The sequence below is a fragment of the Coenobita brevimanus genome, chromosome 60 (assembly GCF_032717465.1).
Source record: "Coenobita brevimanus isolate Jiangsu-jjx chromosome 60, ASM3271746v2, whole genome shotgun sequence".
NCBI classification, from domain to species: Eukaryota; Metazoa; Arthropoda; class Malacostraca; order Decapoda; family Coenobitidae; genus Coenobita; species Coenobita brevimanus.
This window is the reverse complement of record NC_137013.1, coordinates 41,989,504-42,011,802: the sequence shown is the minus strand read 5'-3', so window position 1 is coordinate 42,011,802 and position 22,299 is coordinate 41,989,504. Positions and strand designations below refer to the sequence as shown.

General features: G+C 41.3%; 2 protein-coding genes across 3 annotated transcripts in view; one reads left to right on the top strand and one right to left on the bottom strand.

Annotated features, from left to right (window-relative positions):
- Positions 1 to 1,631: 1,631 nt before the first annotated feature.
- On the bottom strand, positions 1,632 to 10,718 carry LOC145403262 (malate synthase-like). Its single transcript, XM_080275079.1, has 11 exons — positions 10,566 to 10,718; positions 10,266 to 10,343; positions 9,315 to 9,409; positions 8,849 to 9,056; positions 7,868 to 8,054; positions 6,847 to 6,987; positions 6,602 to 6,755; positions 5,958 to 6,072; positions 4,872 to 4,956; positions 3,406 to 3,569; positions 1,632 to 1,890 (listed from the first exon to the last, which is right to left on the bottom strand). The coding sequence occupies exons 1-11, from the start codon at positions 10,716 to 10,718 to the stop codon at positions 1,660 to 1,662; spliced, it is 1,611 nt and encodes a 536-aa protein (XP_080131205.1). The 3' UTR covers positions 1,632 to 1,659.
- Positions 10,719 to 16,956: 6,238 nt separating this feature from the next.
- Positions 16,957 to 22,299, top strand: part of LOC145403261 (bestrophin-2-like) — a 32,560-nt gene continuing 27,217 nt past the window's right edge. For both annotated transcript variants that reach the window (XM_080275077.1, XM_080275078.1), the window contains exon 1: positions 16,957 to 17,056. The gene's annotated coding sequence lies outside the window, so the exon portion shown is untranslated. The remainder of the gene's footprint in view (positions 17,057 to 22,299) is intronic.

Below are 22,299 nucleotides of genomic sequence, written 5' to 3'. Positions count from 1 at the left end.
ACAATACCCAGGCCATGAAAAAAATGGAAATATGAAGCAAGCAGCAATTCATGGTACAAAGCCCAGATGAAAACACACAAACAGAGGTCAGATCAGCATTCATTACATAAAACATACTATACTCTTCATAATTATAAGCTATATAGTTCACTTCAAACATTCAGTACTGCAATTCTTAACCAGATAAGCATGTGGATACGTTATAATTATCTAACTAATAGATTTCTTAATATCTTACACCTACAGTGTTACCCCTGTTCCATTACCCCTATGCATTCAATAAAACCTCTCATTTCAAACTGGAATGTCCGCAAATACTCAAATGCATTCAGTATAACTTCTGATATACTGTACATTCAGTAAGCCTGAAGTCTCAAATTACTAGATTCTAAGGCACAGAAAGACTCGGTATGAATCATGGACACTGAATGAGGCAGAGAAGTTTATATCCAGCAGTTGAGATAAATGTCTTCAGGTTAGGGCAACAATCTGAGTAAGTTATAGGTAATTGACAGTATGATGTATTTATTTATCCCTTCAGCATGAGGGTTACTGAATGTTTCTAACCCTTACTGTCCAAAGATGGCTTTCCGAGGGTGAATAAAACTGTCTGATGATGAAAACAAAAAGGCATCCCTGGGTTAAGACTTATGAGTACAGTAACCGGTAATAAGCTGAGGGGAAGAGATTCAGTTATGATACTGCACCTGAAAAATGAAAAAATAGCAACTTACTGGTGAGGAGGTACAAATATGAGGCAGAACACTGAGAGACAGAGAAAATATTTGAGTGACTGACTGATTAGAAACATAAATTAAAAATTTAAAAAAGTATGCAAGCAAGCATGAAAAACAAAAAACTCCCGATAGTGCAAAAGCCAAGGTCATGTGTAGTTGGACATGCTAAAATATAAGAGAGATATATGTCATGACAAAGTAGCCTATTGTGGTAACCTGTTAGGAAGTAAGCTGTCAGTGGGATGATACATGGCAATGATTCAATTCACAAACAATATCTGTTGTACTCAGAGGCAGGTATGAGTATTCTTTAACACAGACTTCTTCAGAAATGATCCAATCTTTCATGGTCAATTCAAGTTTAGTTTGTACAATGGAGTCTTGATTTTAGGAATGATCATGCCCAACTGACTGACTGATGAAAATATGCTGTCAGATATACAGTATCACATTTTCAAGAGTCACACAATATTATCATAAACAGGCCACACAATCATTCATGTGTCATTCAGGCCCCTAGAATTGTGGTTCCACCTCATTATCTGTAAAAATGAAAAATCTAATATATAACTGGTCCACAGAGCTTGCATATTTCCTCCCACTCACTCTGCCACCCATTTACTATGCTGGGATGACTATGTCGACTGACTGACTGATGAAAATACACGCCAACCTCATTGTAAGTCAGATATTCCAATATACAGTAATAAGTATTTTTCATATAACAAATATTTCAGTTGTATAGGTAGCACAGGAACGGTAACAAGCAATTTTTCTGTAATTTGTTGAAAACAATGGTAAAAATAATGAAAAAAGAAAAGAATGAAAGAAAGGTAACTTTTTCATCATACATGCAATCGTCCTTATCCCTAAAAATGATGATTCCAATGTATAATCACATAAAATTCCCTTCATCCCCCATTCACTCTGCCAGCTGTTTTTGATGAGCGAGGAAGGTGTGGTCAAGGTTGAGGTAGGTTGTGAGGAATTCGGGGAAGTCTCTCTTAGTCACCACCTCCTCAAAAATCTCTGCAGCGATTTTTAATCTCCGTTCATCTCGCTCTCCTGAAGAAGCCTTGGAAGCAAGGAACTCAGCAATCAGTTTCTGCACCAATCCACGTGTGATCACCTCTCTGCTGACTTCCAGTGTTGCCTGTTGAGAGAAAATCTGTCTACCTACCCATCCATCCACCTCCAACCATACACCTTAATCTTGAAGGGGGTGGCCACAAAAAAATTGCCTCCATGTCACCCTGCTGTCAACCATCATTGTGCCCTGTCTCTATGCATGCCTTCTTCATTCATACACCTCTCCACCCCAATTCTCCATCTCATCTCTGGTTTCCTTCCCCTTTCCCCTTGCCCTCTCCACCTCAGTCACAAAGATGTAAGGCTTTGCCGAATGCTCCAAGTTAACATCTCAAATTCAGTGTAAATTCTTTTAGTTTCTTCATGGTACCTCCAGATGATTTCAACTCAAGAAAGGTGCCTCACAGTGAAAAGGATAATCAATGCCAGATGCAACCCCTGTAGTTTAAAAGTCTCTCTTAAGGTGAAAAGATTCATGTGGACATTACAAGAATAAACTTTAAACAATCACAATGCTGCAGTGGTTACGAGTGATTCCATTTACAGTACTGTAATAATAATTCTGGAAGTAAAGGCGAAGGCCAACAATTAGGACAATACACACCCCTGTCTCACTTCAACACTGATACTGAACCACTCACTCAGACCAATAGTAAAACAGTTTCCAGACAGTAAGAATATAAAAACAATGGTCATGTTACTGAAAGCTAACAAATGAAATAACTTAAATTCTTTTCCATAATGTTGCTACAGAACTACATTCAGAAAACCACAATTAGCTTAAGTCAGACTTATAGTAATGTACAATAATTCTTTCCTCAGTTAAATAAATAAATCTAGAGGTACAGTAAAAGAGATTGTGCACAGTGGGTTAAACAAATACACCCTTGTATCTATAACCACCTTGCCTAGAGCAGTTTCCATGACAGTCTATAGTACTGTTTATATTTCAGTACTGCTATGCTCAGAGTTCTTCATGAAGCTTAGAAGAGGTTAAATAAGTATTCAGCATATATGCAATACTCCTCAAAATTACCCTGTGCTTGATCCACTGTTAAATCTGTGAGTGGAACATTTTTGATGACTGGCAGTAATGGGAATCCATCTATCTATTTATCTTTCTACTGTATTTATCTAGCTATGGCAGTAACGGGAATAAAACAAAGCGGTAACATCGTATTAAAATGTTGAAAATCTTAGGTAATTGCAAGTGGATACCTATAAACACTGCTGAAACCAACCCAGCACCCAATCCACTGCCAAACCTGTAAGTGAGATATCTGGCATGTCTGATGTAAGTGGAAAAAAACACAAAGACAATGACAGGATAAAAATTTACAATGATAATGAATAGAACAAGTATCAATCCATGACACCTGAAACCTACCCCAAGCCTAATCTAATCACAGACCAATGAGGGAAATATCTTGTGGAAAAGAGAGAAAGAGAGAGAGAGAGAGAGAGAGAGAGAGAGAGAGAGAGAGAGAGAGAGGGGGGAGGGAGGGAGGGAAACAATAAATGGATAAAAGTTGGGGATGATAACAAAGACGTACTTATAAACATGACTCATAAGACCTACCCTGTGCCTGATCCACTGCCAGACCTGTGAGCGGGATATCTCGGCGGTGGCGGAGTCCTCCACAGCGCCGCGGTAAATGTAGTGTCCTTGTCCCCGCAGCCATGCCTCGATGAACAGCACGCCCACTGCTACATTGTGCTTCAGCCCCTCTAGTGTCACTCCACCTGTACACATGCACACATTACCACAGGTATCAAGTGTCTATAGCTAAAGAATTTCATCTGATGGAACTGGACCACTCCCAAAACTCAATCAGAAAGCCATGGCTTCATGAAATGATAAGCTTTAGTTATAAGACAGGAGTGAATCTCCCTGGTTACTTATCAAATTTATCCTACAATCTAAAAACACTCAGCCATAAACTTGGGAAAATGCACTGCTCTGTAGTTTTCTAGAGTTCATCCAACTGAAGATGGATATCTTTGTCCTGCTGCAGCCTACTTCCCACAATCACCTTTACATTCTGTTTCTTACACACTCTCCCAAACTCATTCACCAAGCCTTGAAGTTCCCGTTTATCTTCACTTAACAATACAGTATCATCTGCAAACAACAGCAGAGGGAGTTTCCAAACACTGCCCTCTCACATTAGGGTAGCTCCAACATCCACTGCCCTACCTTGTACCTCTTTTACAACCCCATCCATGTACAGATTGAACGACCATGGAGACATGACACATCCCTGTTTCAACCCAACATTCAAACAGAAAAATTCACTCAGTTCACTATCCACACCCACTGCAACCTTTGCCCCCTCATACATACTCTTCATGGCATTCAACAACTTCCCATTTCCTACATATTTTCTTAATACTTCCCAAGAGTAAAGAGTCAAAGTCCAAGCTGAGACTCTCACACTCAAACATATCTTAGGATTTTTTTTTTAAACAGCTTCCGGCTACTGTTACGAGATAATTGGCCAGTCTGATCATTTAAGCACTTGCTTGAGCTCCCAGTTCATAGAAAATATTAGCTGCATCATGGTCAACCACATTTTGGGGACTCCTTAAGAGGAAGCATGGCATTAATTTCATGTATGTATCTACAAATGTGGAGTTACATGGAGAGACAGATTGACAAACGAGGTGAAAGAGGATTGTGATGTGGATGTGATAGAAAGCATTACAAGAAATACATTGAGGTGGTTTGGCCATGGGGAGAGGATTGAGAGCGACAGACTACCAAGGAGCGTGTATGTGAGTGAGGAGGAGTGGAGGGGTCGAGTAGGGGAGGCCGAGGATGAGATGGAAGGATGGAGTGGAGAGGTATACGAGAGAGGTGTGAGCTGGGAAGAGGGCAGTGAAATGGCGTGGAACAGGGCAACATGGAGGCAATTTGTTTGTGGCCACGCTTTACGGGATTAAGGCATCTGGCAATAGACAGATAGATAGTATGTATGCATGTATCTATGTATGTATGCAGGAAGTGTACTGATATGTCCACAACTGTACATAACAAAATTTTACCTGAGGGCATCTGCAGAAGGTCCGCTGGCTGTACACGCACTTCTTCTCGCAATCTGTGCATCTGGTTTGGTCCATCAACCATTAACTGAAATAAGGGGGAATAGTTCTATGTTAACATGTGCCATCTGCCTCTTACAGTTCCACTGGTACCTGTGTAGCTCGCCAGGATATACTGGTTCCCCAATGTGCCATTACAGTACTTTTACCTTAACCTGGCCCAGATTTTTGTCCTTTAGCAACTTACTTCATGTAGCTCAGTGGCAGGCCAAGACAATACTGTGGCTCTACATCCTTTTCATTGCATTTTTTCATGACACATAAGGTTACACTGTTATCTCTACAACCTATTCACAGCATTACTTCATGACTAGTATTTTATTCCATCGTTAATCTCCTGTTAAAACTCAGTACTCAAGATCGAGAGATGACTATTTTTTGCCAGAGCAGTGTAAAATGAGTATACCAGTATTATGGAATCAACAGAGATTTTTGCAGCACATCCCTGACTTACAATGAAAGCTTCTTGTACTTTTGTTTTACATGTGCTTCTGCCTCTCACTGTATGATCTGTCTTCATTTTCGGTCACTGTGCTGGCAAAAACAACACCTTCAAGTGTGTCATGCTTCTGGTTCATGACTGATAGAGTGATCCATCATCCATCCATTCATCATCCAATCCTTTTTAGCTCCATTATGAGCTTATGGGACCGGGGCTGGGCTGCTGGGAGGTTATACTCGTAACTCCAAAAAATATTAATTTCTGACTTCCAAACAACTTTATAGTGAATCAGGAGCAACTTTAAATGAAGAAAAGCTTTAATTCATCAACAAGTGAAACATTCTGATCCTTGGGATGTCTTTTCATTTTGATCTTGCCATATACCATAGGCTGACAATTTTATTCAGCTCAGAACAGACTTCTCAAACTGGAGAATTTTGATACAGCCAACGTAAACCCTTTTAATGTTGGATAAAATCATCTGGAAGCCACACATACCGGTATTAAGTGAATAAGATGTCAACCAGATTAATGGGGCTCAATGTTAACAGCTTTACTCCAATTTCAAGGCCTGACCCTAAACATACCCTCTTGACAATGGGCACCAGGCGGAAGTCATACACCATGAATCCGTCAGCTCCCGCCATTAGTTCCTTCACTTTACCAGTCGTTACTGTTGTTATCACATTCAAGTCTCGTTCCCTGTCAACAATGTAAGTGGGGTATGAGTCACAGATATCACTGCAATATGTAAAATATCTAAAAGTTCCATAACAGAACAAGGCAGACAGTGAGCAATATGCTGTTATATATTCTTTGTTCATAAGGCTACTACAACAATACAAATCAAGCTAAATTTACAATTTGAAGCTTTAACATTACTCTCCTCAGTCCACCTCAACAGAAGGAAAAAGAATACCAGCCACAAGCCCTTGTGTGTGATAAATAGCAGCCAAAAACGGCGAGTGTGGGCCTAGATCAAAAGCCTGTTCCTTGATTATCCCCACCCCATGTAATGTGGCAAAGTGGGATAATGCAAAGGATGATAGTTATTCATTTATTTAACCCTGAACATAAACTACGTAGCCTGTTCCCAGAAGCAAAGCATGGATGCAGGCGTGCACACATGCATGCATGCACAGAAGCACACACACGCACGCACACACACACACACACAAAATCAACCAATCAATGCACATTTATTCTCTTTGTCTCTCTCTAAGGTTCTGACCTGCCCTCAAGGATGGTAGCAGCCATCCCCCCTGTTGCATGCGCCCCTCGCATATGACAGGTGCGTATGACCAGGTCCATGTATGAGCTCAAGAAATGACGAGACATGTTCACGTACTTGTTGCGGTCTGGCAGTACAAAGTCACTGCGGTGGCCTGGGGGTAACATCAGGGGGTTAAATTACATCACTGTCATCTTCATCATCATCAGTATCCTCTTCCACTTTCAGAATAAGACAAAACCTACCAAACTTGTTGACAAAGGATGCAGAGTAGTCCCAGATGCCACAGTTGAGGCCAAGGGAATGGTGACGGAGCTCATACAAGATCTCATCCATCTCAAAGGAAGCCAGCACGTTCTCTATCAGCACACATGCTTTTATTGTCCCTGAAGCAACAAAAATGTACTCTGTTAGATGATTTGCTACTTATGGATCACCGCTTTACAAGAATGAAAAATATTTATCCACGACATTTTTAAAAATGCACATACAGTACCTTTAATGCCCCACACTACATTTCCACAAATTCTAAGCCTCTGGAGTAAGTCAAGATGACCACATTGGCAAGTCAGCAAGTAAAGAGATATTAAAAGATTATACTAAACCCCTCCTGGTGTTGAAGAACACCTGATGTGGCAGCACCGACAGCTGCCTGTTGTACAAGTGTCTCTAAACTCTCCCTATCCCTCAAAAGAAGGATGGCAGATCAGGCGAAGAGCAGTTTCAGCCAGCAGTCCACCAGGTCCACGTCCAAATGAGGTAACAGGTTGTGAAGCCTATGCCTAGGGCCGGACATTTGGCTTGTCACTCAGCGTAGAGTCACCCGTAGACAGAAGGAAGAGGAAAGAATGAAAGAAAGAATGACAGAAGAGGAAGGAAGGAAAGAAGAAAGGAAGGAAGAGAGAAAAGGGCAGCCTCCCAAAAGCAGCACTACGTCGAGTGAGTGGATGGTGAGTGCCCCTACCCGCCACATATTATTATTTATTAATTCTGTTAATTATTCAATATGGAGGTTTGGAGAAAGTCGAGGTTCATATAATGTATGTTCGGATACCCGAGAGAGTACTGTAATTCTAATCCATCCCATTCCTTTACCTTGCAACACATATTCGCAGTTCTTGCAATACTTTAGTGTTTTCATTCCTCACTGACAGTCCTGTGACAGCTGACTAGAAATAAAGGATAAAAATAAAAATAAAAACAGTAATCATCCGCACCAAAGGATTAAAATACCACAACAATGGATTAAAATACCACAACCATTACCATGTGGAATGTTAAGCGTGTTTTGGGCCCAGCAGAAGATATCATTCCAGACTTTTGCCTCATTGGCCCCCTCCAGCTTGGACAGATAGAAGAATGGTCCACTCTCAGCAGCAATGAGGGCAGCTGAACAGTGGAACATCAGCAGCCCAAAGTCAAACAGCGGACCAGGTGCCTCTTTACCATCAACCTGCGGAGGTTAGTGCTGACTTAGATGGTTGAGATGTTTGATGATAAGTGTTATGTGCAAAGATGAAGGTCTGTGAAATTATGAACATACTCGTTTTATGAAGGACTGAGTAATTACAAAGTTTAATACATAGATATATACTTTCTCACCAGCCTCAAGTGTTCACAGTTCATCCAAAAAAAATTAGTTTACACCTTTTATCGCCTCATAATACATGACCACATGCTATGCACTTATGCCAACAAGCTTTATCAACAGTGGCACATCTTATACTTCATGTAAGAAAAAAAATAGGGGTGGGAGAACAAATATTACCCAGTTAACTGGCTACAACATAGAACTGGACTGACAAAATCTGTTAAGCTGTTGCCGTGGCCCCACACTCATCCACATGTGAAACTGATAGACTGCAGGCTGATGCAGTCTTTTCCCTGCAGTCTACCATCCTCCTCTGGAAGACAGGGAGGGAACTCCGGAACATTTGTATAATTGGGCGGCAGAGCAATCAGCTTAAATCAATGCACCACATAAAGGTGCCCCTCTCAAGCTCCAAAGAACACTAACCTGCATGTTGTGCTCAATTATATTCCTGGTCCAAGGTCTAAGCATGAGTACTGGTGCAAATGTTATGGGTGAGATCCCAGGGAGTCTTTCCTATGTTAATTAAAATCATCTGGAGGAAACTTTCAAAGAGGGAGGTCTTTTCTGAACTAAATGAAGTCATCTGGAAGAAGCAAGAATGAATTAGAAAAGTCCTCATTGTACTGAGGGTAGAAGTGATACTCTATACAAACCAGCATGTTGTGTTCAATCATATTCCAAGCCCGAGGTCTCAGCATAAGTACGGGTGCCTTTGATATGTGTGGTGCACCTGGCAGTCCACCGTGCACTGCTTTGTATACATTGTGCAGGCCACGCAGCTGTCCCCGCCACGTCGGGCAATGACCATCGTCAAAGTCCGTCTGTATCCCATCAACTTTACATTGAAGGGCAGCAGTAAACCTGAAGAAGAAAACAGTGAAGTGTGATGACAAAAGAGTAATGTGCAGTGCTGCTATATTTCCATAATAAACAGTAAATATGAAAATACTGTAATCAATTCTGTACTGGTATCATCCTCATCAATAAAGTACAGTATACTGTACATGTATTATACATGTTTGTCAGTAAGACATTATATTTTCCTAAATCCACTCCACTGTATGCACCAATGATCTTAACAAAGTCAATAAAGCACCAACATCAACATTTCATTTTGACCTGTTTGTGTCTGCTGGTGAGACGTCCCCCAGGTCCAGGTGGCGTTGCACCAATCTTCGTGGAACCGGTGCAACCTTCCAATTTCCTTTCCGTGCCTGAAGTGAGATGAAGCTGAGATGGAGAGTTAGATAAAAATAAATAAATAAATAACAAGGGGAAGTCTATGAGAGTCAAGGGCATGTTGCTGGTGGAGGGATCTAGTAGCAGTAGTTGCAACCCCAGGCTTATCTGCATGAGAATCCATTGAAACAGAAGGCTTAAGCTGCTCTTATCCTGCAGTTCATCATCATCCTTTCAAGGGATAGGGAAAGGACTCAGGGATGTTATATAGTCAGGGTCAAAAGTTGCCCTGTTATTCCACTGTGTTGAAAGTCACAATTAAGGCATCTGTCAGTTTACTTCACGATGCATCACATCAAAAAGAATCATCCAAGGACTGAGAAATGTATCAAATCTCTCAAGCCTGGGAATAATATTCAGGACAGAAAAGCATGAGGTATACAGTAAATATAAGGTAAGCTTTTGCCCCTAGACGTGCCTTAGCCACACTTTGACAATGCCATAAGGTACCTGTCAAAATGAAGTAAATGAAAAGGAGACACAGACCAAGAACAAACATAGGAGATAATACTGTAACTAAGGAGATTATAACTAAACCACAATAAATATAAACACCTTATGCCAAGTCACAATCCAGCATGATCACACACAGAAATATATATGTGTGCTGGCAAAATAAAAAATAAAACCAAAAAAGTTAACAGGTAATAACAGTAATAGGGGAAACAACACTAATAATGCTGTTTACCTCTGAGTCTGGTAAAGTATAGTAGTTAAAATAAAAATTTCATTCATTCATTCATCATCTAATCCTGTGTTGCCCCAGGAGGAATGTATGAGCTCAAGAAATAATAAAAACATAACAAGTACCAACACAATAATGCATTTTACCTCAGAGTTAACTGGGAAGGTTGGAAGAATGCCACTGAGATCCAGCTCAACCTTCTTTCGTATGCGTTCTTTCAGCATCTGTTTGGTGGAAGAATTCAAAGTAAGGGAATATAAAACAATACCATTTAATGACATGCGAGATATTTCCTCTCCCCTTATCCAGAATGACTAAAACTGCCAACCTTATCAATGGAGAGGTGTGTAAGGCTGACCACAAGTATAAATAAGAGAAACAAATAGCAATATCACTTAGAGGATGAGTATGACAATTCCCTCTCCCCTTTCTCCAGTATTACTCACTCTGTCAACCTGATCATTAAAGTGTCGTGTAAGGTCAGCCACAAACTGCAGCGCTGGGGGTGTGAGCAGCTGCTGGTATGCATCCTCCAGTCCACGGGGTGGTGGCTCAACCTCAACATCCACCACCCCCAGTGTTTTAAGTCCTGCCTGCATTTCCCCTGCCACATCATTAACAGGTGATGATACAGGGCAGAATGACAGACGACCCAACCCCTGTAAGTACCAGAAATAATAATGTAGAAACATCATCATCATCATCATCATCATCTCAACAGACATAAGGGTGCAGTGACAGATGCCCCAGGTGCCCTAACCACTGGAGTGTACCACAAAAAAGGCACCTCCATCACCATTATCCTCTTCATAATTCCACTTCCCACTGACTGACACAAGGAATATTAATATACTCCATACCCTGGAAAATATCAGAACAAACTCATTTGTTGCTATATGTTGCTTTTTTTTTTTTATACAGTAAAGTATCTGTTTTTGCCACTAACCCCTTCCATTTGATGACATATTCAAGTTTTATAGCACTACTGTATCATCAGACAATCTTATTTAGCTCTGGGGAGACTTTTCAAACTTGAGAGGTTAGATACAGCATTCAGCCAATTTAACCTAACCTGACTTATCCTACCAGCCTAATCTGCCTAACCTAACCTAATCAAACATAACATTACCTAATCTAACCTAACTTAAACCAATATACTGTAACATAACTTGAATAATTTAGGAACAGATGGGGTTGGGAGTTGACTCAACTTGTTACTGCATCTGAGCCTCACCTTCTCTAGAGTGGGGTCACATGTGGTGATGGGTGCTCGGAAGTTCAGGTGGTTTCTGATGACCTGCAGACGGTCCCAGGCATTGCGGTCACATATAGACACTGTGTTCATCTTTGCTGTTACTCTTGTCCACCTTCACCTGTCAGAATACAAATCTAATTCCAGTTATTTACATACTGTACCTATCTATCTATCTATCACCAGATGCCATAATTTCGTAAGGGGTGAGCGTTTGACTTTTAGTTGTTTTACGGGGAGGGGCACTAACCCTCCGTCATCCCACTTGTTGACACATAAGGAATTTTCTATATCTCAGAACTATAATTCTTGAGTGATTCATGTCTTAAATTATAATTATACAGTGATTTATTTCTCAAATATAATTCTACACTGATTTATACCATATGTCTTGAGCTATAACTCTACAGTGATCTGTCTCAAAACTATAATTTGTGTTATGTCTCAAAGCATAACTGTATATACCAAGATTAATGTCTCAAACTATAATTCTACAATATATACATGGCTGATATGAAGCAATTACTGTAAACACACACACACACACACACACACACACACACACACATACACACACGGAAATTAATGTCACCAAACATTATCAGCTTAATTAACCAAAAAATACGAGACTGATAACAAAACTCGACATAGGCTTAAACTACATCCCTGTAACATTCCCTGTTTTGTACTACATTTCTGTATGCTTTATTTCAATTAATTATGAAAGAGATTTATGTCCTTTTGTGGCATATTTACTGTAGATCTGTGGGAGATTAAGACATTTCTAAAGCTCAACGTCTTATCCATGTGTATTACATAACAATACTTGAGATGGAGGGCGGGTAGTGTTACGCCTAATTAAAGTTAAATTAGTACAGTTTGAGGTAAGTAAACATAGTATCAATGAAAAACTGGACCCATAAATATGCATCAGCTTTGGTGCACTGATTCATACTAAAATGCTGGTTGCCCACATTAAGAAAAGTAAACCTAATGTACTGGCAGCAGACATTAAAAAAGTTACAAAATATTGACACCAGAGCACATCTCCCTCGTGCAAAGTTCTCCATTACTTACACAATAACGATGACGACAAAAGCAATAAGGAGTTTGGATCACAGGAGGTATAATGTTTGCTGTTGCTACGTTACGGATGCTGCAGAATGGATCCTCCGTTGCATAAATTCACGACTGTTATCATTAACCTCACTAAAACTGCTTTCAATATATACTTACAAAAAATTCTCATCCATCCTCAGCGCTGATAAGTACAAACAACAAACACGTAAGCTTTAGATAACTAATTTTTACAGACGGGCAGCAGGATAGAGTATTGTTTACGTGATAACAGCTGACCCCGAGGCCTAGGATCGCGAATCCAAGGCCGCAAATGTCGCTAAATTTGAGGGGACGGGGAGAATCGTTAAAATGGCGTTAAACACAAAAATCTTCAGAAAACCGCCAAAAAATAGCTCATAATCACAACAGTCTTGCTAAAACTTTGCAGTAATCTCTAGGATACAGATAGATCTCTTGTCGCTAAACGTTACATTTCTCAGCTAAATGGAGGTTAACATCACTAGATCTAGCGGAAAAAACGCTAAGTTGACAACACTCCGACAACACATTTCTCGTGTCCACAACCTTGCTTTTGGCATTGACTTCGACTCAAATTATTCATGCTTCTTCCCTCTAAATGGGTTCTAAATAGTTCATCGCAGCGGTTTAGAATACATCCTACAATTTTAGTGGAATGGAGGAGGGAGAATGTATAAAAAGGCTTCATTCATACGCTCTCTCTCGATACCTTCAGCATCTCGCTTCATATATTATTTCGTTACATGTATGCTGTATCGTCATTTCTCTCTCTCTCTCTCTCTCTCTCTCTCTCTCTCTCTCTCTCTCATTCCTGGCACGGGACCACCTGAGAGCCAGCGTGTCAAAGTGGCATGTAATCTCTCTTCACTACCACGACCTCTAAATAATACCAGCTGATAAAAGTGTGTGTGTGTGTGTGTGTGTGTGTGTGTGTGTGTGAGAGAGAGAGAGAGAGAGAGAGTAAAAAGGAATAATGGACAGGAAGGAAGGGAAAAGTAAGGAAGAAATAAGAAAGGGAAGGGAAGAAGGAAAAGCGCGGAGGAAGGGAGGGAGGAGAGAAGGGAGAGATAGGGAATGGAGGGAGAATGATTTAAAGAGACAGGCAGAGACAAACGGGAAGAGATAAGAAACTGGAGAGAGGGAAAAGAAAGAAAGGAGAGGGGAGGAGAAGGCAATAAGGTGAAGGGAGGGGAGAGAAGAGAAGAGAAGAGAGGAGAAAAGAGAAGAAAAGTGAAAAGAAGAGGAGAAGAGAAGAGAGACGAAAAGAGAAAAGAGGAGAGGAGAGGAGAAATGTGGAGGGGAGAGGAGACAGGAGAAGATGACAAGAAGAGAGAGGAGAAGCCAAGGAGAAGCAAGGGGAGAAGACAGGACGAGAAGAGAGGGACGGAAGGAAAGAAAGGAAAGTGATGGGATGGAGAGGAATGTGTCTGGAAGAAGCAAGGGAAGAAAAGAGGAGGGAAGAGGGATGATCAGAGACAAGGGAGGGAGAAGGGAGAGAGAGAAGGAAGGGAGGATAATGAAACGAGACAGGGAGAGACGAATGACAGGAGATAAAGACAAGAGAGAGACGGGAGGTAAGGGAAACTGATAAGAAAGAGGGAAGAGGCGAGAGAAGCGAGGGAGATGAAACACACAGGAGCAGTGTGGGGGGAGAATGGATGAGAAAAAAGAAGGAAGGAGTAAAGAGCGGAGGAGGAAAGTGAGGAAAGAAGGGAGGGAGAGAAGAGGATAGGGGAGGAAAGATGAAGGGACAAGAGAAAAGAAGGGAGGGAGGGAAGGAAGGAGGAAGGAGCAAGAGAAAAGAAGGGAGGGAGGGAAGAATGAGAAGGAAAGGGGAGGAAAAACAACTAATTCAAACCAACTTAACCAAATCTACCTCAACCTAACCTAATTTACTTAACCTACCCTACCCTACCCTAACTTAACCTAACCTAATCTTACCCACCCTAACCTACCCTAACTTAAAAAAACGAAAATTTACTTAAAATAGCCAAACGTAACCTGGACCCCCATCAAAAATATAAATAAATAAGAGGTGACCAAATCTGCTACACCTCTATCATCATTAATTATATCCTTTTATAAAACTGACCTAATACTGAAATCTATCCATCGTGAATCATGAACAGCAACAATAAACACTAGAATAAGGTGCTAGTCACGAAGAAATGCTATGAAAAAGGATGTAGAGCCGCAATATCGTCTTATTCTGCCACTGAGCTACGTGGAATAAGCTGCAAAAGGACAATCTGGGCCAAGTTACGGTGAAGGGAGTATGTGAACGAGTCAGGCATGGCGGGCGTGGGTGGTGGGAGGTGATGTGAGGCCAGTGTTGTGCAGGAAGTGTTGGAAGTGGGGTGTGTGTGTGTCTCGCTCTCGCCGTACCCCCCCCCCCGTCTCTCATCTATCTATCTATCTACAGCCAGACGTCTCAATCCCGTAAAGGGTAACCACAAATAAATCGCCTCCTTGTCGCCCTGTCCCCTGCCGTTTCGCTGTCCTCTCATACACCTGTAATTAAGCGCCTGTCCTAAGAATCACACGTGTCATCTGCTCATTTACCTATCACTTCTTCACATACTTAATTCCCATCTATTAACAGTTCACCTCTCATCATTTCTCTAGGCTAATTTCTGACTTTTATGGAGAGGGACGCCTTCAAGTGGTGGCACTGACATGGGTAACCTCACAGCCTGGTTACACAAATTTTCCTCAGCTCCCTATCCCCCAAAAGGATAATGGTGACCTACAGAAGGGGAAATTTAGCGTAAAGTCCACTGGGTTCGATTTAAGATGAACCTGGAAGAACAGAAAGAATACTCTCAATTAATCCATTACCCCAAGAACTTTTATTATTATTATTATTTACTTGGGTTGTGGGACGCCGGGTGTACGAGAGGCTGATTCTCGAAAGACGTCTCGACCTTAAGGGGTTAACCAAGGAGCAGAGAGACAATATATTCAGTTTCAGTTTTAAAAAAGATATTCTCACTGCACATTACTTATTACATGAGTTTCACGCATTATAGTGACTCCAAGATCTGGCATCGTAAATACGCGTCACTCATTTCAGCACAAATGTAAGTCTTCTACATATATAAGCACACACACACACACACACACACACACACACACACACACACGTACACGCAAGCACACACACACACACACACACACACACACACACACCTTTGGTCGGCACAATCAATCTTTTGGCCTGAATAATTTGTCATCAATCCTCTTTCTCTTTCTCTGTCTCTGTCTCTGTCTCTCTGTCTGTCTCTCTCTCTCTCTCTCTCTCTCTCTCTCTCTCTCTCTCTCTCTCTCAACAATATTTTCAACTCCTATTTTTGCCGTATATATTCAGTAGCTAATTTATTTTTTTCTTTTAATTGTAAACAACATTCTAGACGGATGTGTTAGACTGTGTGATAAAAAAAACTAAAAAGAATGGAATGTGAGTGAAATACGGAAGGAGAAGAGGAAGAGAGAAGAAAGAAGAAGAGAAAGAAGAGGAGGAAGAAGAAGAAGAAGAACTACAACAAAAGAGGTAATCACGGTTAGAAAGTTCTTGGAGAGAGAGAGAGAGAGAGAGAGAGAGAGAGAGAGAGAGAGAGAGAGTTTATGACATAAGTAGGATGCCTGGGATGATGATGATAATAACGCCCTTCAGAACATCCCACTAAAAGCTTCTAATAATAACAACAATAATAATAATAATAATAACAATAATAATAATAATAATCTAAGCATTTTTCTCCAATCTTTTTATATCCTTTTTTCTTTATCTATTTTATTTATTTATTTATTTATTTATTTATTGGAATCGCGTTTTTCTTCCCCCTCAATTTATCGGATTCAAAATTTTATGCATGAGAGAGAGAGAGAGAGAGAGAGAGAGAGAGAGAGAGAGAGAGAGAGAGAGAGAGAGAGAGAGAGAGAGAGAGAGAGAGAGAAGCATCTTGTATCTATCCAATCTATCAAGCAACTTCAAAAACATTAATAAGTCATGTCGTCCCCTCCCATCTATCTATCGATCTGTCTATTTATCCATCTATCTATCTATCTATCTATTTAAGTGGAAGGTTCTGTGTGTGTTGTGTTTGTCTGTTTGTTCTTTTGGCTGCGGGATGGTGATGCTGATTTTATTATTATTATCATTATTATTATTATTATTATCATCATCATCATCATCATCATCATTATCACTGCTGCTGCTACTACTGCTACTATTACTACTATTAATTATCATTATCATTTTTATTATTATTATTATTATCACTGATACTTGACTGACATCCCTATTTCTTCACCCTGTCATTATTTGCTTGTTGCTGTTGTTGTCGCCTGAGTCTTACCAAGAAATGAAGGCCGATAATGTGAGGATCGAAGGCTTGTGTGGAAGAATGAGGAGGAGGAGGAGAAGGAGGAGGAGGAGGAGGAGGAGGAGGAAAAAATCTGGAAAAAGAAAAAAAAAATGGCCAATTACCACAATCTCTTCAAGGAGGACAAGACACGTTCCAAACACGTTCGCAACCCATCTCGTTTTGACACCAGCACGCCTCTGTTCTCTAATTTTAGGCCTCAGTCATTAGTATGCTTGATTATTTTAGATATAGGTGGGGGGTTACTTATTATTATTAGTGTTATTATTAGTGTTATTATTATTATTATTATTATTATTATTATTATCATTATTATTATTAGTATTATTATCATCACAATCTTAGCCTAATTCTCGTCGAAAAGATGAGGAGGAATAAAAAAGGAAAATGAGATAATTTACACACACACACACACACACACACACACACACACACACACACACACACACACACACGAGTACTCGTTGGCAAGTGCGTGGATGAGTTAACAGGCCGGAGGAGCGTGTCTAAGTGAGTGAGTGGAGGAGGGGGAAGAACGAAATGAAAAGAAGGAAGGAAAGAAGGAAGGAAGGATGGAAGGAAGGCGAATTAAAAGGAGAAGGAAAAGTTAGGAGGAGGAGGAGCAGGAGCAGGAGCAGGAGGAGGAGGAGGAGGAGGAGGAGGGCAAAGAGTAATGGAAATAATGGAAAGAACAAAAGGAGGGAGAAGAAAGGGGGGAAGGGAGGAGGAGAAGAGGAAAGAGGAGGAGAAAAGGGGTGAGAGAGGAAGGAAGATGTTTTGGGAGACGGAAGAAAGAGAAAGGGCGGAAAGGGAAGAGGACGAGGGAGATGGGAAAGGGAGGAAGACAGAAGAGGAAGGAAGGAAGAGGGAGGGAAAGGGAAGGAAGAGGGAGAGGAGGGAAGGAAGAGGGAGAGGAAGGGGAAGGAAGAGGGAGAGGAAGGAAGGAAGAGGGAGGAGGAGTGAGGGAAGAGGGAGGGGGAGGGAAGGAAGAGGGAGGAGGTGAAGGGGGAAGGTTACGCAAAACACGAGATCACTTCAGCCACAAAACACAAACTTTGGCTCAAACTTTAAATAAAAAAAAAATGACGAAAAGATACGAAAAAAAATGTTCACCCCAGAGGTACAGTTACAGCCAAAAATCCCTTTACACACACACACACACTTACAGGTATCATTCCCTAATCAATTCCACACAGGTTAATCACTTCTATACACCTGTCTAAATATGTCTCCTTACTCACCTCTTAATTCTCTTATATTATTACCTATGCGTCCTTGCATAGCCTTCTCATTGATTTATGGAGAGAAATTAATGGGTTAAAAATCAGAAGTAATTTGTGAGAAGAGATTGTGGAGATAGGAGGAGGAGGAGGAGGAGGAGGAGGAGGGCAGATAATGATGACGATGAAGATGATGATGATGATGACGATGATGATGATGATGAGGAGGAGGAAGAGGAGGATGAAGTGGGGGGGGAAGAGGATGATGATGATGATGATGATGATGATGATGATGATGAAGATGATGATAATAAACAAATAATTATATAAATACCTACACAAAAACACCCGCTACACCCACGCACACATCCAGGCAGTGTGTGATGGAGTATAATACAGTGACGCAAGGTATATGGGAGCCCTGACACACCACTTTGAGAGGCATTATAGTGATGGATGGACGATGGGACGGGGTAGGCAGGAAGGGAGGGAGGGAGGGAGGGAGGAAAGGAAGGGGAAGGGAAGGAACAGGAGGGAGAGAAGGAGGAAGGGGAAAGGAAGGAGGGAGAGACGGAGAGGAGGGAGGGGCAGCCTGAGGAAGGGAGAGAGAGTGATGGAAGAAAGGCAGGGAAGTGAGGGAGAAGAAAGGAGGATGGGAGGGAGAAAAGGGAGGAAAAGGAAGGAGGAAAAGGATAATAAGGAAAAATAGGAGGGTGGAAAGAAAGGGCGGGGGGAGAGAGACTGGAAGAGATGGGAGAGAGAGAGAGGAAGGGTGAAGAATGTAAGAAGTGTGGAAAGGGTGGTGAGAAAGGGGAAAGAGAAGGTGAGGGAGGAAGGGTGGGAAAGGAAAGAGGAAGAGGAGAAAAGGGTGAGAGAGAGAGAGAGAGAGAAAGAGAGAGAGAGAGAGAGAGAGAGAGAGAGAGAATTTACCTATACATAACATTACAGTAAGGATTGATAAGTGACGTAAAAGCCCTTAAGGACGCAATTAGTGACACGAACCAGGTCATTAAGGACTAATTACTAGGTCATTAAGAGTAATTACCAGGTCATTAAGTACTGTAATTACCAGCAACACTCCTGCCACTGTAATTAGGGGGAAACTTTTACACTTTACTGGGATAATTGGAAAAGGGTGATGGTGACTGTGTGTGTGTGTGTGTGTAATTCACCGGGTCGGTCAGGATCACTTGATGGTCGTGATCGTCAGCTTTTACCCTCCCGGAAGGGAGCTGAGAGCTCATATAGTCCGATCTAAGGGCAAGGCTGTGACCTTCACACACGTACACACCCGTCCCCTTGCTCAAGGGGGACAGTAACCACCCACTTCGTCAGTGAAACTTTTCGCAACCTGAGCGAGGCGCGAACTCCCGTCCACCAGTTGGCAAGCGGGAACGTTACCACTGCACCAGCGAGCGGTGTGTGTGTGTGTGTGTGTGTGTGTGTGTGTGTGTGTGTGTGTGTGTCCAAAAGCATCTATTCAATAAAGAAGACATTATTCATTTCATTATTAACTTCATTTTTTATGTCTCCTGCCCATTTTATTATACTTAAGACTTTTGAAACTGGAGGGCGTACGTAAAAATCTTTCTATATTTCTTTCATTATTACAGAGCTCTCCTAAGATGAATAAAATAGTCCTTAACAATAAATAAATAAATAAATACATACATAAATAAAGACGCGCTCGGCCAGAAAGGGTTAAAGTTTAAATTTAGCTCACCGTTTCTCATTTGTTTTTCTGAGTACCTGTCGGCCATGTTGTGACGTCACGGGGGCGGTAAAAGGTAAACAAAACCATGACGACACGCTTTACGGGCGAAAATAACAAACGTAACGACAACACCAACGTCACTAATAACAAGAGGAACAAAAACAATAACAGCCTCGATAACAATAACATTAATAACACACCAAGAACAGCAGCAGCAGCAAAAACAAGAAGAAGAACGTAAAAACACTCATCACCTTAATCACACTTCCATTAACCATATCACTGCGCTAAGCCTTATCCTCCTCATCATCATCACCATCATCATCATCACCACCATCATCATCATCATCTTCTTCAGCAGTAGTATCACCACCCTCACTCACTACCTCCATTACAATTACTGTCGCCACCACAACCATCATCACCACTACTACCACCACCATCACCATTAACATAATTACAACTACTACCATTCATTTTATCATCACTATCACACCTACAACTACCACCACCACCACTATAACTACCCCACCACCACCACCATAACTACCACCACCATACCACCACCCTATCTACCACCCCTACCACTATCATCACAACCACTATAACTACCACCACCTCACCACCACCCTATCTACCACCCACACCACCACCACCACCGTAATTACCACCACCACCACCACCGTAATTACCACAACCACACCACCACCATCACTATAACTACCACCACCACACCACCACCCTATCTACTTTAACCAATATTAGCCCACCAAATCAACTCATCTACCACTATAGGTCACAGGTTCAACCCCTCATTACTGGCCGGATTTCAGGTGGATTAGGAAACTTCGCAACACCTATTCCTTAGCGATTTATTCAACCTATTATTCCCCCTATTATTCCACTTGTTATTCTCCCTATTATTCCCCTATTATTACAACTATTATACCCCTATCATCCACCTATTATTCACCCAGCTATTCCACCTATTACTCCCCTATTATCCATCTATTACTCCCCTATTATTCCACCTATTATCCCCCTCTTATTCCACCTTTTTTCCATCTATTATTCCCCTATTATCCACCTATTATTCCACCTATTAATCCCCTATTATTCCCCTATTATTCACTCTATTATACCACCTATTAATCCCCTATTATTCCGCCTATTACTCCACCTATTATTCCAGCTATTATTCACCCTGTTATTCCACCCATTATTCACCCTATTATTCCCCTATTATTCCACCTATTAATCCCCTATTATTCACCCTATTACTCCCCTATTATTCCCTCTATTTTCACCCTATTACTCCCCTATTATTCCCTGTATGCACTTGATATCCCCTTAATAACAGTTTGCATCAATTACATATACAACGATACAGAGGTGAACTATACAAAATAAATCACTACTGGAGGGGTGTTAAGAAGCCTTCAGAAGCCACGATAAGACAGCCCTCTCGTCAGCTTAATCACGTTTTCAAGTGGATAAAACATACACACACAGACACAGACAGACAGACAGACACACACACACACACACACACACACACACACACACACACACACACACACACACACACACACACACACACATCAACTCCTCTTTTATGTGGGCAGTAGCAAAGAACTCTTTTTTTTTTCTCTCTCTCTCTCTCAGAATAAATACTGAACATGATCACTGAGCTTTGTGGCGGAGAGAGAGACAGAGAGAATGCAATGTGATACTACTTGATTCTCTCTCTCTCTCTCTCTCTCTCTCTCACCGCACATAATCCTGCTTTAATTACTTTCTCACAGTGGCTTTCAAGGGACCTTTAGAAAAATTACTTCGCGGTGGAAAAAAATAGCCCACAGGAAAGGGAAAAAGAGAGAAAAAAAAGAGAAAGAGAAATAGCTTTAAGAGACTTTCTGCTTCACCAGCCAAAAAGAGAGGGTGAGAGAAAGAAATTTTGTTTGAGGTTGCTCTCTCTCTCTCTCTCTCTCTCTCTCTCTCTCTCTCTCTCTCTCTCTCTTAAACGAATTTCTCCTTTCACTCTCTTCATTATCTTTCGCACATTCTCTCATTCATCATCATCATCATCATCTTTTTCCTTCCCCTCCTCCACCTTATCATCATCACCATCATCATCATCATCATCATCATCATCATCCTTCTCCTGCACCTTATCATCACCATCATCATCATCATCACCATCATCATCATCATCACCATTATCCTCCTCCTCCTCCTCCTCCACAAACAACCTATTTGAACCTCTCGCTCCTCCTCTTCTCCTTCTGTTGACCGAGTCTCTTGTCTGTGGTAGACTCTCTCTCTCTCTCTCTCTCTCTCTCTCTCTCTCTCTCATTTCCCCACGATGTTTTCTTATTCAGGGGGTTATTACAGAGAAGAAAAGAGAGAGAGAGAGAGAGAGAGAGAGAGAGAGAGAGAGAGAGAGAGAGAGTAAAGAAAGGGAGCAAAAAAAAGACTAAAGGTGAGAGAGCAGGCTAAAAGCAAAATGAA